The sequence below is a fragment of the Muntiacus reevesi genome, chromosome 8 (genome assembly GCF_963930625.1).
Source record: "Muntiacus reevesi chromosome 8, mMunRee1.1, whole genome shotgun sequence".
Lineage (NCBI taxonomy): Eukaryota > Metazoa > Chordata > Mammalia > Artiodactyla > Cervidae > Muntiacus > Muntiacus reevesi.
This window is the reverse complement of record NC_089256.1, coordinates 19,720,128-19,738,007: the sequence shown is the minus strand read 5'-3', so window position 1 is coordinate 19,738,007 and position 17,880 is coordinate 19,720,128. Positions and strand designations below refer to the sequence as shown.

Genomic DNA, 17,880 nt, shown 5'->3' with positions numbered 1-17,880 from the left:
CCCTCATGGGAGAGGAATGGAGCTTTATCATGGCACGTCCATGGACTCCAATCCCCAGGTGGCTGATACTCTACTCTCAGACACCAGGGACTACATAAAGCAGGGTTGGCCAGCTATGACCCACAGACCAAATCTGGGCCCCCATCTGTTTCTATAAATAGGGTTTTGTTGGAACTCATCAGCTTCCATATTGTCTGTGGCTGCTTTCCTGTTAGAGCAAGAGTCGAGTAGCTGTGACAGAAAGCATGTGTCCCACAAAACCAAAGAGGTTTACTCTCTGGCCCTTCATAGAAAAAGTACGCCTCTGAAATAAAGCAAAAATTGGTGCAGTGTCCCAGGGGAAGGAAGTTTGGCAGTAGATATCCAAAGATTGTTAAATATTTATGCTTTACCATTAAGAATTGATTATCAAGCAAGGGAAATAAGCAAGGGTATGTGCAAATATTTACCTGAAAAGATGTTCATTCATGAGCTAATGATGATTACATACAACTTCCTTCACCACATGTAGCCAAAAGATATTTTAAATTGCAGCATTATGCATATGAAAATTGTCTAATAAGATACTGAAAACTAGATGTGGTTTTAACACTCCCAATAAAACCACCACTGTCTAGAAATCCCTCCCTTGACTGCATTTATAATAATGTAAATATTGCAGACATTTAAACTGTTTATTATAAGTCCTTGATGTAGTTACCTTAAAAATGCTTACAGCTATATCTGGACAGCTGTGAGAAGGGCAGGAATGTCTCCATCCCTCCCCCTGGGGGGGTGAGCAGCAAACACTCCTAACCTGTCTGCCTAGTCAGCTTCATTGCCTTAAGCAACCCAGCTGGTCTCGCTGTCTCCACTGCCCTGGAAGTTCCAGTAGGACCTCTGCCTGGTTCTTAAAATGACCCTCAGATCCCTAGCCATGATTTACAGCAGGAGGGCACCAGTCACGGTACAGAGTGTCCTCTTGTGGAAAGAGTGGCAAATGCCAGACACCAAGTAAAAATCTACTCCACTTTCCTAAGTGAGCAAGTCAAACATAGGCAGTAGGAACCCACCTATTTTATTCTACAGTTAATATCGCCCTATGAATTGGTGATTGGCATACGTGTTTTTCAGAGTTGTCCACTTTTAGTGCCTTATTTTGAGTAATATAGTCCTAAAATCCCACAGCTGTGCGTGTGGGTTGGTTTTCATTTGTTTTTATTTTCAGGAAATTGACGTGATTGTAGACTTACCTTATTTCACTTTGATAACTAGATTCTGCAAAAAGAGAAAGAAAAGGAACAAAATTACATTAGCAAAATCAGGGTAGTTATCTGAAAATAAAATCGCATCAATTTTTATAGGCCCCCTGATTTTAAGCACTCACATTACTGAGTGTGATCCAATAGGTATTTAGTTCCCCAACAGTGAACTATCAAATGACTTCAAACATAAGGAAAGTAGAATTCACTGTTCACTATCATAAATGGAAGTATTTATGATACCTGGGTCCCTGAAATACAGTAGATGCCCAGTATGTACTTAGTGAGCACTGAATCTGATTCCTGAGGTTGTAGAGAGTCCATTTGTTCACCATGAAGACTCTGTTCCCAGTCCCTGCTGTCAGTCATTCAGTGCTTACCTGTCCAGACATCATGCCAGGGCTATGCAAGGTGTTATTTCCTTTAATCGTTACAACAATCCAAGAGGTGAGTGCTAGCATTATCATATTTTAAACAAACTAGATACTATTGCACAAGTATAACTATGTTTTTAACAGATAAGGAATTACATTGCTTAAGCATTATAGTTCTTCATTCTAAAATACATTTTCAGTCAATATGTACCAGTAGTATCAATTCATACAGTTCTGCCCACCTCTCAAAAGCTCGTGTTAAATTGCTAGTGTTTTTAGTCAAAGGATTCTTGGGCTGGAAGGAATCTAGCATTTCAACATGGGGAATAACACAACCCCCACAACAGACCCAGGCCATCTGATGCTAAAACCGGTGTGCTTTGCATCTTCACCTTCCTATCTATTGATCCTATGCATCTTGGTTTATCAAGATCCAAAAAATATTCATTTCCCTTATTTTTTGGCTAATGTTCTCACTTATTTTCAGTTCTAACATTATTGATTGACACCTCAAATTGAACCTCAGAAGCAATCTCATCTGAGGTGAAGGGGAGAGATTGGCATCCCCGTGGTGATAGAGGCTGCCGTTGTGTTCCTGTCAGATTCAGTCTGAAGGAGAGGGACCTCTGGTCCCACTGCTCTAGAAGCACGGATTCCCAAAGCCTCCAGGCCATGCAGTGGGGTCCCCAGGCATCCTCAGTCAGTTCCCAGAAGCCAGGCAGAGCACTGAGAATTCTTCAGGCACCAAAAAAGCAGAGCACCAGAAAATATTTTTTTTATTTTTATTTACTTATATTTTTGGCCACACCATGTGGCATGCAAGATCTTAGCTCCCCAACCAGGGATTGAACCTGTGCCACCTGCATTGGGAGCACGGAGTCTTAACCACTGGACCCACCAGGGAAGTTTCCCTAAAACACTTTTTTAAATCCTTGAATTTTAACAGTTTTAAGCATGGAAATAACTATCATGTGGAAGTCCAAGACTTTGCGGGATCCTCTATGTTTATGTCAAGGTGAAATGTGAATCCATTGTGAATCAGCTTTTCAGAGATAAATAAACAATAAACTCTAGGACATCACATAAACGTTTATTATGTTAATTTATTTAATTCTCCTAGCCAGTCTCTGGGCTTCCACGGTGGTTCAGTGGTAAAGAATCCACCGGTAAAGCAAGAAATGTGAGTTCGATCCCTGAGTCAGGAAGATCCCCTGGAGGAGGAAATGGCAACTTACTCTAGTATTTTTGTCTGGGCTACAGTCCATGAGGTCACAAAGAGTCAGACATGACTTAGCAACAACAACAACAGCAACAACCAATCTCTAGGATAGGACTTATCCTCATTTTGTAAATGAGGAAACTAACAATCAGAGGATCTCTGGGTACACAACCCATGTGGACCAGACCTTCTTATTAGGCTGGTGTGGAGCAGACAAAAGCCTAGGAGATGCAGAAGTCCAAATAACCAGAATGTTCTTCAACCATACCACAATAGCTAATGTCAAAAATAATAATCTGAAGGCAACAAGCAATCCTAGTCTGTTTTGAATTAAAATTTAAGTTATCCATAGTTTCCATTAAAATTCAGTGGGGTTAATAATGCATCTGTGACATACAGGAAAACTCCCAAGGAAAAACAAATTTCCATCGAATATGGGTCAACAGGGGTTCACTATTTTTCATTTCTGTTTCCTAGAGAATAAAAGTATGTCACTGTTTAGTTGCTAAATCCAACTCTTTTGCAACCCCATGGACTGTAGCCCGCCAGGCTCCTCTGTCCATCGACTTCTCCAGGCAAGAATACTGGAATGGGTTGCCATTTCTCTCTCCAGGGGATCTTCCCAACCCAGGGATTGAGCCCGTGTCTCCTGCATTGGCAGGTGACTGAGCCACCACAAAAGTCTGAATAAAGGCATGGCACAGAAGTAATTCTCCAAGGACAAACTGAACCCATGCAGGAGCTAAATCTAGACAAGTAGCCTAGTTAAGGCAGGACAATGGACGTCATGTGAAATATCTCACTAAGAGAGCAATTCCAAGTGAAAGAGGTAGATAACATGGTGCCTGGCAGACATGCAGAAAGTGCTCACCAAATCACCTCGTGCTAGCAAAATTACAATCAAATCAGTACAATCAAACTGACATGTAGCCAAACATCAAAACTCTGACTTTTAAAAAAAACTCAAATATTCAAATAGGAGTATTTGGAGGTTTTAGGAGAGAAATAAAGACAAAGATAGACACACATTCAACACTTGGGTAGTCCTGAGCCCACACAACAAAATGCCTGTGGTTTCCAAAGTCATGAACTAACTCCCACCCCAACACTGATTAACTCACCCCTAGGTTGATCCTGCCCCCAAACAAGGCCACTGCCTTCACATATCTTGGAGTATCTCAAAAGATTTCATTTAGAAGGTGTGTACATATATTTATTAATTTTATTTGTACTATTTTTATTAACAGAAGATCATGTTTTTCTTTCTACCACTGCATCGATATTCACCTAGAAAAGGAGACTCAGAATCTTACAAAAGAGAAAATAATCTTTTGATGTGCTCAGATAGGTAGATATTATTTTAGAAAGAAAAAAAAGTGTAGCATCTGAATGACACATCAAAGTAGCCTTGTATCCTTGCAAATAATAAAGTAGGAAATGGCAACCCCCTCCAGTATTCTTGCCTGGAAAATTCCATGGACACGGGGGCCTGGCAGACTGCAGTCCATGGGGTCTCAAAGAGTCAGACATAACTGAGCACACATGCCTTGCAAATAAACACACAACCATCTCTTAACCTTCTCAGGGTGTAAAGATCTGTCTTTCTTAAGGGGTTGGCTCAGGCTTCCTTCCAAAAAAAGTCAATATATCTTTTGAAAGATTAGCAGATGAGCTAATGAACTACAAATGCTTGTACCAAAAATTAGAAAACACAAGTCTATGTGAACAAAAGTAAATTACCTTCTTTCTCTGTCCTGGAGACACAGCAGCATAATATTATAATCAGAACAATGACCAGGATCAAAAGCAATGACAATGACACAGCAAGTAGAACTATGGCCCAGGTAGGCAATGATGTACCTGGTTTATCAATACTGTCTATAAGGTAGAAAGGAGAAAAAAAATATATTTTAGTGATGCTTGCCATTGTCAAGGGTAGGTAACCACTGAATCTGCCACACTATAAATTAGATTACATTTTCCGACAATGTTGTAACTATTGGATCTGCTACAGCCAGATGTCAAAGGCCAAGTTCCCTTCAGTGTGACTAAATATTCAATGTTCTACAGTATCTTCCATTACTGGCTCATCCATTTATTGCTACCAATAGATACCTGCCTAGAAACACAGTCCAAACATTCTCTGGTCAACACCTCTAACATTCCTAAGAGGTGGATAAGCTGGGCTGGGCCACTCCCTAAGGTTGGAACAGTGGTTTCCATGCTCTGATACCATTTACTTACTCAAGAAATGCTTACTGACCAGATACATGCCCAGGAGTAGGATTGCTGGATCAAAATTCTAATTTGAAAAGAAACATGCACCCCTTTGTTCGCAGCAGCACTAGCCACAATAGCTGAGACTGGAAGAGAACTAAATATCTATCAACAGATGAATGGATAAAGAAGCTGTGGTACTACATACAAAGGAATATTACTCAGTCATGAAAAGGAACACATTTAGTCAGCTCTATGAGGTGGGTGAACCTAGAGTCTATTACAGAAGTAAGTCAGAGAGAGAGAAACAAATACATACTAATACATATATATATGGACTCTAGAAAGATGGTACCGATGACTCTATATGTAGGGCAGCAATGGAGATGCCGACATAGAGGACAGACTTATGGACTTAGTGGGGGAAGGAGAAGGTGGGACAAACTGGAAGAGTAGCTTGGAAACAAAATTTTTTAAAATTACCATATGTAAAACAGATAGTGAATAGGAATTTGCTGTATGAAGCAGGGAGCTCAAACCCCATGCTCTGTAACAACCTAGAGGGGTGGGACAGTTTGGGAAGTAGGAAGGAGTTTCAAAAGGGAGGGGACATATGTATACCTATGACTGATTCATGTTGATACACAGCAGAAACCAACACAATATTGTAAAGCAATTATCCTCTAATTAAGCATAAATTTAAAAAATAATTTTATAACAACATGTTTAAGTTGATCTATTTAATTGTGAATTGCTATTCAAGAAAGTCTGTCACTCAACTCTGGGTGCTTGGGTAGCATCTCAGTGTAAATGTGTGCTATTTTACTTGATATCAATCATTAGAAAAATATTAAAACAACAGACTTTCTATGAAGAAAAATAGGATTTTCTTGTAAGTCAATGGCCTCCCCACACTTTGGAACCAGAGATTAGAGCTGAAAAATGCTTCTTGGATGTTCTTACTTAGAGTTTCCCTTGAAGTCATAGTTTCAAGTTAAAGGCTCAGGATAAGTTGCATGAATGGTTATAGATGATCACTAATGCGTTGGTGTTGACCTCTGAGTGCTGACCTCTGGATGAGCAAGGATCCCACTGCAGAATAATCCACAGACTTATCTCAGAGCAAGCACTGAAATCCAGAGAACTCTGAATTTTGAAGAACTATATAATACAAAAAGATATTTGCCTTTTGTCCTTCGTGCAAAGCTTCTCTGCATTACCTATGATGGCTTTCTTATATTTCTTTCTTTTTTTAACATCTCATATTCAATGCCACCTTAAATGTCTGTGAAATTGGCCACTATAAGGTCCATTCTTCCTACACTTCTGCTCCTATCTAAACTAGACTTGTCCCCAAAAGGACTATGTCTTATTCTCCTTATACCCCAAACAACAGGCACATTAAAATTGGGCATGTTGAACCAATGAATCAATCGATGGATGGATAGAAGGATGGATGGACAGATGAAGAGACTGTTTCCTTCTGACTCTACATGAAGAAGAGAAATCTGTACACTAGGCTGTCAGCTGCAGCTGAGCCAGAACTGGGACTCACCTTTCTCCTCATATTGAGATGCTTGGACAAGGATTACAGGACTTGAGAAAAGTCAAAACTAATATCTATCTCCACATCAGCCACTATTCTTCTGAGGTAAGCTGGGACAGATAGAGGTAAGAAAAGATTTACCCCTCAAAAAATGAAGGGGGAGGTAACAGAATTATCACTCCCCATGTCATCCTCCCTAGCCCCATAAATGGAGCTTCAAAACAAGTAAGTCTTTAAATTAGGAGTTTGGGATTAATACATGAGTCAGTTCAGCCACTCAGTCATGTCCGACTCTTTGCAACCCCGTGGACTGCAGCACACCACACTTCCCTGTCCATCACCAACTCGTGGAGTTTACTCAAACTCATGCCCATTGAGTCGGTGATGCCATCCAGCCATCTCACCCTCTGTCGTCCCCTTTTCCTCCTGCCTTCAATCTTTCCCAGCATCAGCATCTTTTCTAATGAGCTCTTCGCATCAGGTGGTCAAAGTATTGGAGTTTCAGCTTCAACATCAGTCCTTCCAATGAATATTCAGGACTGATTTCCTTTAGGATGGACTGGTTGCATCTCCTTGTAGTACAAGGGACTCTCCAAAACAGTCTTCTCCAACACCACAAATTCAAAAGCATCAACTCTTCGGCGCTCAGCTTTCTTTATAGTCCAACTCTCACATCCATACATGAATATTGGAAAACCCATAGCCTTGACTAGACGGACCTTTGTTGGCAAAGCAAAGTCTCTGCTTTTTAATATGCTGTCTATGTTGGTCATAACTCTTCTTCCAAGGAGTAAACATATTTTAATTTCATGGCTGCAGTCACCATCTACAATGACTTTGGAGCCCTCCAAATAAAGTCATTCACTGTTTTCACTATTTCCCCACCTATTTGCCATGAAGTGATGGGACCGGATGCCATGATCTTGGTTTTCTGAATGTTGAGCTTTAAGCCAACTTTTTCACTCTCCTCTTTCACTTTCATCAAGAGGCTCTTCAGTTCCTCTTCATTTTCTGCCATAAGGGTGGTGTCATCTGCATAGCTAAGGTTATTGATATTTCTCCTGGCAATCTTGATTCCAGCTAGTGCTTCATCCAGTCCAGTGTTTCTCATGATGTACTCTGCATATAAGTTAAATAAACATAGTGACAATATACAGCCTTGACATATTCATTTTCCTATTTGGAACCAGTCTGTTGTTCCATGTCCAATTCTAACTGTTGCTTCCTGACCTGTATGCAGATTTCTCAAGAGACAGGTCAGGTGGTCTGGTATTCCCACCTCTTTCAGAATTTTCCGGTTTGTTGCGATCCACACAGTCGAAGGCTTTGGCATAGTCAATAAAGCAGAAATAGATGTTCGTCTGGAACTCTCTTGCTTTGTCGATGATCCAATGGATGTTAACAATTTCATCTCTGGTTCTTCTGCCTTTTCTAAAACCAGACTGAACATCTGGAAGTTCATGGTTCACATATTGCTGAAGCCTGGCTTGGAGAATTCTGAGCATTACTTTACTAGCGTGTGAGATGAGTGCAATTGTGCAGTAGTTTGAGCATTCTTTGGGATTGACTTTCTTTGGGATGGGCATGAAAACTAATCTTTTCCAGTCCTATGGCTACTGCTGAGTTTTCCAAATTTGCTGGCAGATCGAGTGCAGCACTTTCACAGCATTATCTTTCAGGATTTGAAATAGCTCAACTGGAATTCCATCACCTCCACTTGCTTTGTTCGTAGTGGTGCTTCCTAAGGCCCACTTGACTTCACATTCCAGGATGTCTGGTTCTTGGTGAGTGATCACATCATCGTGATTATCTGGGTCTTGAAGATTTTTTTTGTACAGTTCTTCTGTGTATTCTTGTCACCTCTTCTTAATATCTTCTGCTTCTGTTAGGTCCATACCATTTCTGTCCTTTATTGAGCCCATCTTTGCATGAAGTGTTCCCTTGGGATCTCTAATTTTCTTGAAGAGATCTCTAGTCTTTCCCATTCTATTGTTTTCCTCTATTTCTTTGCACTGACCACTGAGGAAGGCTTTCTTATCTCTCCTTGCTATTCTTTGGAACTCTGCGTTCAAATGGGTATATCTATATATAAAATAGATAAACAACAAGGACCTACAGTATAGTACAGGAAGCTATACTCAATATTTTATAATAATTTAGGGAAGATAATTGGGAAAAGAATATATACCTGGATCACTGTGTTGTACACCTGAAACTAACACAACATTGTAAATCATCTACTTTTCAATTTAAAAAAATAAAAATGAGATAAAATACAGTATTTGGTCAAAAAACAAGCCAGTCTCTTAACATCAGTCACATCCAGAGAGTAACATGACTCTTCCCCTTGCTCCACAGAAAGCAGACTCCCAATCATCACCTGAAATGCTTCCTGTGCCCATGGATTCAGAGCCAGCTCCCTCGCTGCCGAGTCTGGGGTCTGAAATGGTACCCGAGGTGATTCTGAGGCAGGTGGTTGGTGATCCACACTTTGAGAATCCCTGAGTGCAGTCAAGATGTAAACAGTGCCCAAGCAGACTGCCACATCCCAGGGAACCCCTATATTCTCCCTCCCACTGATGTGATGACAAAATTATTAAACCCAGAACTGCTTTAGGATATTCACACTCCGTCCACTTTTGTGAAGCCTTGTGACCTGGAGTGCTTCGGGCTCCGTGTCAATAGAACCAATCAAATATCATGACCACCATGTGCCTACGCTCCCTTGAGCCTTGGGCTCATATGTTAGTAACAATTCTCACCCCACCAGGCTGTTCAGAAACTCAAGAGGCACGGGCAAAGTGGCAAACGCTGTGAGGTCCAGCACACATGTTCCAGATTGTGGTGTTCATCATAAATTCGGTCTGATGAACTCTTTTTACAAACTGAAGTTTGAAAAGAATAGGAGCTTTTATAAGAAGGGAGCCAGCGGAGGTGGGTCTGGTTTAAAATTCAAGAGAAAAGCTTGAAATTCTTACTGGAAAAAGTCAACACACTGTTGACTTACTCAAACACTCTATCAGGGGCATTTCTTTTGCTGCTGGAAAAAACTCTCAGCATGCCAACTTGGGTCAACTGTTTCTTAGCATGACAATCTTCCCCCCAATCTTGCACAGAAAGATAACTCTAGGGAGGGCCTATTTGAAGGAAGGGAGGCCACCTCGCTGGCATGGGAGAAAGAATCAAGAAAGAGAGAGGGTGTTATTGCACCCTGCCTGCCTCTCGTGTCCCTTAATTCAACCACCAAGTTCAAAAGAGTGCTGCCTGCACTCACCTAAAAGCCCCAGGCTCTCACCAGCATGGCAACCTACACCAGGAACCACACGGCTCAGATTTTTGCTTCCTATTGGCTGTGACCTCACTACCCTGGGGGTCAAATGTCCCACAGTTTCCCACCTAAGAAAAATTTATGCCCTCTCTCTGCTCCAGGGGAACCCCAAGAAAAGTGTGGGGTGTGCGTTGTAAACAGATGTAATTTAGGATTGGAGCCATACAGAGGAAACTTCCTTCAGTTTAGTTCAGTCGCTCAGTCATGTCCGACTCTATGTGACCCCATGGACTGCAGCACGCCAGGCCTCCCTGTCCATCACCAACTCCCAGAGCTTCTTCAAAGTCATGTCTATCGAGTCAGTGATGCCATCCAACCATCTCATCCTCTGTCGGCCCCTTCTTCTCCCACCTTCAATCTTTCCCAGCATCAGAATCTTTCCTAGTGAGTCAGTTCTTCGCATCAGGTGGTCAAAGTATTGGAGTTTCAGCTTCAGCATCAGTCCTTCCAATGAATATTCAGGACTTATTTCCTTTAGGATGGACTGGTTGAATCTTCTTGCAGTTCAAGGGACTCTCAAGAGTCTCCTCCAACACCACAGTTTAAAAGCATCAGTTCAAAAAAAAAAAGACATAAAAGCATCAGTTCTTCGGTGCTCAGCTTTCTTTATAGTCCAACTCTCACATCCATATGTGACCACTGGAAAAACCATAGCCTTGACTAGACAGACGTTTGTTGGCAAAGTAATGTCTCTGCTTTTTAATATGCTGTCTAGGTTAATCATAGCTTTCCTTCCTTACTTTAATAATAACTTTTAATTGATTTCATAATATATATATATATATATGTACACACATGCATATATATCACAGGTATCTATGTTTAGCATGAGGCTAATTTTTAAATGAGCAAGGATTCCATGGTGACTCAGTGGTAAAGAATCCACCTGCCAATGCAAGAGATGACGGTTCAATCCCTGGGTCAGGAAGACCCCTGGAGAAGGAAATGGCAACCCACTCCAGTATTTTTGCCTGGAAAATTGGATGGACAGAGGAGCCTGGCCAGCTACAGTCCACTGGGGTCTCAAAAGATTCAGACACTGCTGAGCAACTAAACAACAACAATTTTTAAATGAGCACATTTACAGTGGGTTGAAAGAAAGAGAAACAATAGTCCTATATTAATAAAGTGAAAATCATGACAGTGGACAGAAAACAGAATCTTGGAAGGATCTCATCCATTACCCAACCCCTTCATCGTGCAAATAAGACACTCAGGATAAAGCTCCATTAAAGGTAAGCCAAGGGCGCTCAGAGCAGGGAAGCCCCAGAGTCTGACTCTTTATTCCAGCACGTTGGGTCTCTAATCTGGAAAGTCCCTGCCTGAAAAGTTGCAGCCCATGTCCTGTAGGAGTCAGGGACTCTCAGTGGACACCAGTCCCTGTTTTGTCTTAGCAAAGGGTGTGGGCACAATGATTCAAGATGGAAAGCAGATTTGCGGATGAGGATGAATATACCATGGGCTTCTCTGGTGGCTCAGATGATAAAGAATCTGCCTGCAGTGGAGGAGACCCAGGTTCAACCCCTGGGTGTACTATACCTGTTACCCACAAACACTGACTAAGTAAGGTTATCTCCAAGCTCAACACCACCTGCCTTCCTCCCTCCCATAACTGCCTGCACACGAGGACTGCAAGACGGAATTTACAGTGTGACTTTTATCTCAGCTCCGAGATTGTCCTTTTTCCATCTGTGAAGAAAAGGAAAATAGATCCCAGGTGCTCTCACATAAGTGCTCAGAGTTTTAAAAGGGCACATAGACTTTCTCAAAACCAGAAGGATGACTGCAAAATGTCACTACCAGAATGTGCAAAATATGCTCCTATGTGGACCAGAAAGGACATGGGAGATCACTGAATCCACAAAACAAGTGAGAACTGTGGCTCACTCTCCTGTCCTATAGGCTCTGGTGTAGGCACTGGATGTTTTAACCCACTTCTCACACCAACAACCACCCTAGATGGTAGGGATTATTATATTATCTGTTTCACAGATGAGAAAACTGAGGTTCAGAGAGGTTAAGTCACCTGCCTAATGTCACACAGTGAGTAAGAAGGCAAGCTGGGAATTTAGTCCATGCTGTCTGGCATCAAGTCTGTGAAGAGTAGCATCTGATGAGGCTGGGCTGGGAGGTGGGACCTTAGAAAGGTTCCATTTCAATAGTTCCTAATCCTGCTTGCTCGGTAATTTGGGAGCTTTTTTGAAAAAAAAATAATAAATGCTGACTTCCAGACTCTACACAGACTGAGACAGAAATCTGGGGTGGGGCCTGAGAATCAGCATACGTGTTAAAGCTCCCTTAACAAGCAGCCAAGGAGGGAAAATGCATGTCCTATTCTCTTCCCTGCCCCTCATTTGACCCACAAGAAAACTATGCCACGAAGGCCAAGGACTTGCCCAATGTCACAAAACTAGTGCCCAAATTCCGACAAGGATGGTCACACCCACCATTCTTGTCTGCTCTCAAAAGGACCATGTCCCACAGAACTCAGATCTCACCAGGAATCACCACAGTCTACAAGGCAATCATGTGTCCTAAAACTATGGCTTCACTTGCACTGTCCACAGCCCGCACACTTGTAAATTAGTAGAGAAAATGACCCAGGTGGTCAGACAGAGGGTTGAGGGAGCTTGGCTCAAGGCAGGAGTGAAGGGGGCTTTCACCTTCTCACTGTGTACGTTTGCAATCTTAAAGTCTGTGTTACCTCTATAATCAAGAAAATCAATTTAAAAAGACACCAGCATGCGCCTTTCAATATGCTTTTCTTTATAGAATCAATAAGCACTTCATGCAACCTTTTGGCTTGAACTCATCAAGCTTCCTAAGCTGTCAATGTCACTTTCCTCAAGGACTCACAAGGATTACCCCCAAAATGAACACAAACTGCTTGCACTTTTAGGAAATGGGTGACAGGACTGATGTTTTTATCTGATCAAGCACAGCCTCGTGCATTCTCGGAAACATGGCTTGGCTCCCAGAAGCCAGCTCCCCTAGCCCAGGTGGTAACGAGGTCTTCAGCTACTAAAACTTGCATAAAACACACAACACAGCACCAGCCACCAGCTGCTCTCGATCTTGATGAATAATTTAGAAACAAATTCAGTTCTCCAAATGAGTCCAATAAAATGGGACTCATTGCAACATACCCATCACGCTCTCCTCTGTGAAGCTGCTGGAACTCCAGATGCCATAATTAAGCCTGCTCACTTCACTGGTCCCGGGCTAAGACGAATTCAGCTGAATTAAAACCCATCAAGGGAAATTGAATGCCCCTTGCCCTTTCCCTACAAAAGACAAACTTTGCAGGCAAGCTCATCTCCAGATCCATTTCTACAAGGCATTATCAGTCAGACCAGAGCTCTTTGTTGCTTTATTGCCTTAATAAAGTGTGTGGTTTGAAGAGTTTTGTTCCATTTGGTGCTAATAGAACTTTTTTTTCAATATTCCCTTTCAAGCCCTGGACCATACTTTGTCACATTTACATTGCCTGAAAGCAAGCTGGGTTGGCTCCTTGGAGAGATGGCCAATTCTAGGCCGGAACAGGGGAAATGCAAAGAAAATTTGGAACATCTTAATGAGCCAAGTGCTCAGAAACTAAGAGGGACACGTCAGAAGGACACTAGAGCCAGCTGAAAAGGATTTCCCCTGGCCAAAATTGGAATATCAAAATGGATAGTGATGGGAGTAAATTACAATGTATTGGATAAAAATGAGTCCACACCAAACTGTAAAAAAAAGAAGAAAGAAAAGGAAGAAAGAGACAGCATTGTCTCTTCTTTGCAGAAGAATGTGTGTGCTCATTTGTTCAGTTATGTCCAAATCTTTGTGGCTCCCTGGACAGTAGCCTGCCAGGCTCCCTGTCCATGGGATTATCCAGGCAAGAATACTGGAGTGGGTTGTCGTTTCCTACCACAGGGGATCTTCCCAACCCAGGGATGGAACCCAAGTCTCTTATGTCTCCTGCACTGGCAGGCAGATTCTTTATCACTGTGTCACCTGGGAAACCTGTTACAGAAAAATGACAACTAAAAAATATAGAAAAATGGTGGAACCAGAAAATCATTCTTTTACAACCACCAAAGAAATAAGCAATTTGGGCAGTGACTTATCCATGAACGCAAATATTATTAGGTGAAAGACTGTCAAGAAACAGATACTCACACAGTATTCGTAGATTATATATTAATTATAAAAGCTAAAATGTACCTTTACAATAGAGAAATCTGGGAGACATTGCTTCAATCAGATGATCAAACGTATTACCAGTCATCAAGAAAACTGGCATCACATGACCAAATGATATTACTCATATCTTGGCAAAAATATTTGACCTTCATCAAGTGTGTTGGGAAAACTCAGACAAATCCATATTGAAGGGCTTCTTGCAATAAAGGTCTGGATCCTTCAAAGATGCTTTTTATCAGAAAAGACAAAAGAGGTGGGGGGACCACTGAATATTAAAGGAGACCAAAGAAGACATGACAACCAAAGGTAACACATGATCTTTAGCTGGATACTGGTTTGGGGGGGAGAAACATCTAGAAAGGATGATGGGAGAGATTTGAATATGAACCGGATATTGTATAATAATATCGTATCAATGTTAAAGCTCCTGACTTCCAAGAACATTGGGGTTAATTAGAATGGCCTTGTTCTTAGGATACATATGCTGGGGTATTTAGGGGTAAAATGTCATAAACCTCCAAGCAAATCTTAAATGGGAAGGAAGGAAGGAAAGAGAGTGGAAAAAAAATTGTAAAAAGAGCAAGGGAAGGATGGACAGAAGACAGGCAGGGGGAAGACAAGGAGGGAGGGAGGGAGGGAAAGAAAAGCTGAGAGAGAGAAGCAAATGTGAGAAGCTGTTCACATCTGCTGTGTCTCAGTGAAGATACATTGGTACTCCTTGTACTATTCTTGCAACTTTTCTAAAGGTTTTTAATTGTCCAAACTAGTAAGAAAAGCAAGTTAGGTTTGAATTCTAGCTTCCTTTTCATATACAGTCTTGGCAGGAAATAAGGTAGATTCTTTGGAATCTCATAAGCTAAAATAACTTAACCCTGAGTTAAAACCAAAAAACACAGATTTCTGTGATCTTTACCATCAAAAAGACAGATATTCACAGAAGCAGGTCAAAGCTCTGGCAGTCCCGAGCTCCCATTTCTGTTGGCAACCACCAGTTGGAGCTGGTCCATCTGCTCTGTGTGGACGGGGCATGCTCTCTGATTCCTAACAAGCCCCTACAATCTGCCTCCTACCTGACACATGTATTCACCATGCTTTCATTTTTGTTGTCTGCCTGGTCTCTGGGGATGTCTGAGTTGGAGACAAGGGCCAAACATCAAGAGCATGGGCTTGTGCTGGTACTACATTGGGGATTATACTCTGCAGTGTAAAGTTCAGGATAGCAAGATCTAAACACCGCTTAGGCTCTACATGGCTTTTTACAGGTTCACAGAGACATCATCTGTTGTGCAGTGAATTGTCTCTCCCCAAGCTTCCCAGGTGGCACTAGGGGTATAGGAGCCCCTTGCCAATGCGGGAGACATAAGACACCTGGTTTCAGTCCCTGGGTCTGGAAGATCCCCTGAAGGAGGGCATGGCAACCCACTACAGTATTTTCGCCTGGAGAATCCCATGGACAGAGAAGAGAGCTACAGTTCAAAGGGTTGCAAAGAGCTGAAAAGGACTGAAGTGACTTAGCATGCACACATGCAAAATTCATTTATTAAAGTCCTATCTTCTAGAACCTCACAATGTGACCTTGTTTGGAAACGGTGTTGTTGAAGATGGAATCTAGTTAAGATGAGGTCATACTGGATAGAGTGGCCCCTGATCCGATATGACTGGTGTCTTTATTTTTTTAAAGAAAAGGAAAGGAGTGGAGTTTGGACTCAGCCACACATACAGGGAGAACATCATGTGAAGACGAAGGCAGAGATCAGTGTGATGCAGTGTCCAAAAGCCAAAGGACACCACAGATGGCCAGCAAACCACCAGAAGCTGTGTTACAGGGAAGAGCCAATTGCAGCTCCATTTGGATCTGTTTCTTTAACCTTTGCTTCCTGCTGCTTTTGTTCACTGAAAGGACACTGCCCATACAAAGTGGCCTGCCTCAGAAACCCTGCCCCTCTGTCTGACTATTAAACCAAAATGCCCTTGTTCAGGCCCCTGTCCACCTGTGGATGGCAGGATGAAAAAAATAAACACATCCCTGCCTGAGGATTGCCATCCTGGGAGATATTTGCAAGATTAATGGCCTCTTTACTTTGTTTGCTCACCTCCCCCATCTCTGTTCTTTAAAAGAACCTGGCATCCAGACCCCAGTAAGATAGTTATGTTGAGCCATTAGTCTGCCACCTTCTCAGTCAACTGATTTTCTGAATAAAGTCATATTCCTTGCCTCAATATCACATCTCTTGGATTTATTCGGCTGTTGTGCGGTGAGCAGAGTGAGATTGGATTCAGTAACAGCCGGGGAAGAGGTCTGGAACAGACTGGTCCTCAGAAGAAATCAACCCGGCCCACACCTTGATCTCAGATGCCCAGCCTCCAGAGCTTTGAGAGAAACCATGCCTGTTGTTTAAGTACCCAGTCTGAGGTTACACAGACCCAGGACACTCACACACCTTCCAGGGCTGCTCACAGGGGGAGGGCAGAGGGGACTGGAGAGCAGAGAGGACAGGTAAGCAGATTCGACACACACTGGCAAGGCCATCTCTGCCATCTACTATAAACACGGACATGTTCCAAACAAAGATCCCCTCTCATCTCAGCTTTACAACAGGAATATAACAGCATCCACTCATGAGAAAGCTGCGCAGGTTAATCTGGTTAGTATTTGAGAACCACTTAAATGAGTGTCGGACACGCCTGAACAACTGAACTGAACTGTCAGTGTGTTTAAAGAGGAGTGTGTTTAAAGAGGAGTTTAGAGAGGAGATACATTGTTTTGCATGTGTACATATAGTTGATTCACTTAACTGTATAGCAGAGACTAACACAATATTTTAAATCAGTATACACCAATAAAAATTTTTAAAAAATAATAAAGTGAAACACTGAGCTGGGAAAAAATAGTCTTTACTTAATAAGTGATATGTAGTGCTGTTTTTTATTTTTATTATTGTTATTATTAATCTTGCTATGGCTGTAACTTTGTTCCAAACTTTGGAAGATCTTAAGTGAAGATGTTTTCATAGCGGGAAGAGTTATGGACCATGGGAGAACTTGTCCTGGCTTCCGGATCCCTCGGCACCATCAGCATACGACCTGGAACAGAGTGCAGTCCTTCTCTGGGCCTCCTTTCCTTTCACTTTTCTAGAATGTAGGTGTGAAGGCAAACCTCCAGCCCCCACCCCTGTGCTTTTTGAGCTCAAGCAGGCTCAGAGGGGTCCCATGAAGATGTGTGGCCAGAGTCTGGCATTTGCCAAGGGCCCTGTTGATGATGGCATCATCAACACAATGGACATGTACTTGAGCAAACTCCAGGAGATAGTGAAGGACAGGGAAGCCTGGCGTGCTGCCGTCCATGGGGTCACGGGATTGCAAAGAGTCTGACATGACTTAGTGACTGAACAACAAGGACCCTACAGCAGATTCTCTTTGGATCTAAATTTTAAACTTCTGTCATTTTGTACATTTTTTAACAATGCATAGACCTGGTACTTTCAGACATACTGTGGATTTGCTGTGTGAAAAAATGATCCCTCCTAATTCCACTAAGATTGGAAGGAATCCCTGAGAATATGCACACCCTCCTCAAAAATTAGAAGAATTCCTTTTCTGTTGGCACAGGGGATGGGATCAGACAGGAACAATGGGTGAGAGCTAGAGAAAAGCACTGAATTCAAGAATTTATATCTGAAAACTTAATGCTATTCTATAAGTAGCTGTCAAGGTTCTCAGTGATTTCCATATGTAAGTAGAAAAGAGAGAAATGCTTGAAGAGTGAATTT

At 42.1% G+C, this 17,880-nt stretch overlaps 1 protein-coding gene across 3 annotated transcripts in view; it reads right to left on the bottom strand.

Annotated features, from left to right (window-relative positions):
- The window catches only part of IGSF5 (immunoglobulin superfamily member 5), a 52,886-nt gene that overhangs the window by 17,243 nt on the left and 17,763 nt on the right, over window positions 1-17,880 (bottom strand). For 2 of the 3 annotated variants that reach the window (XM_065942741.1, XM_065942742.1), the window contains one exon: window positions 1,233-1,257. In XM_065942741.1, the coding sequence (XP_065798813.1) occupies window positions 1,233-1,257 (25 nt within the window). Of the gene's footprint in view, window positions 1-1,232; window positions 1,258-4,574; window positions 4,713-17,880 lie in introns of all 3 variants that reach the window. The other variant, XM_065942740.1, reaches the window with a different exon arrangement.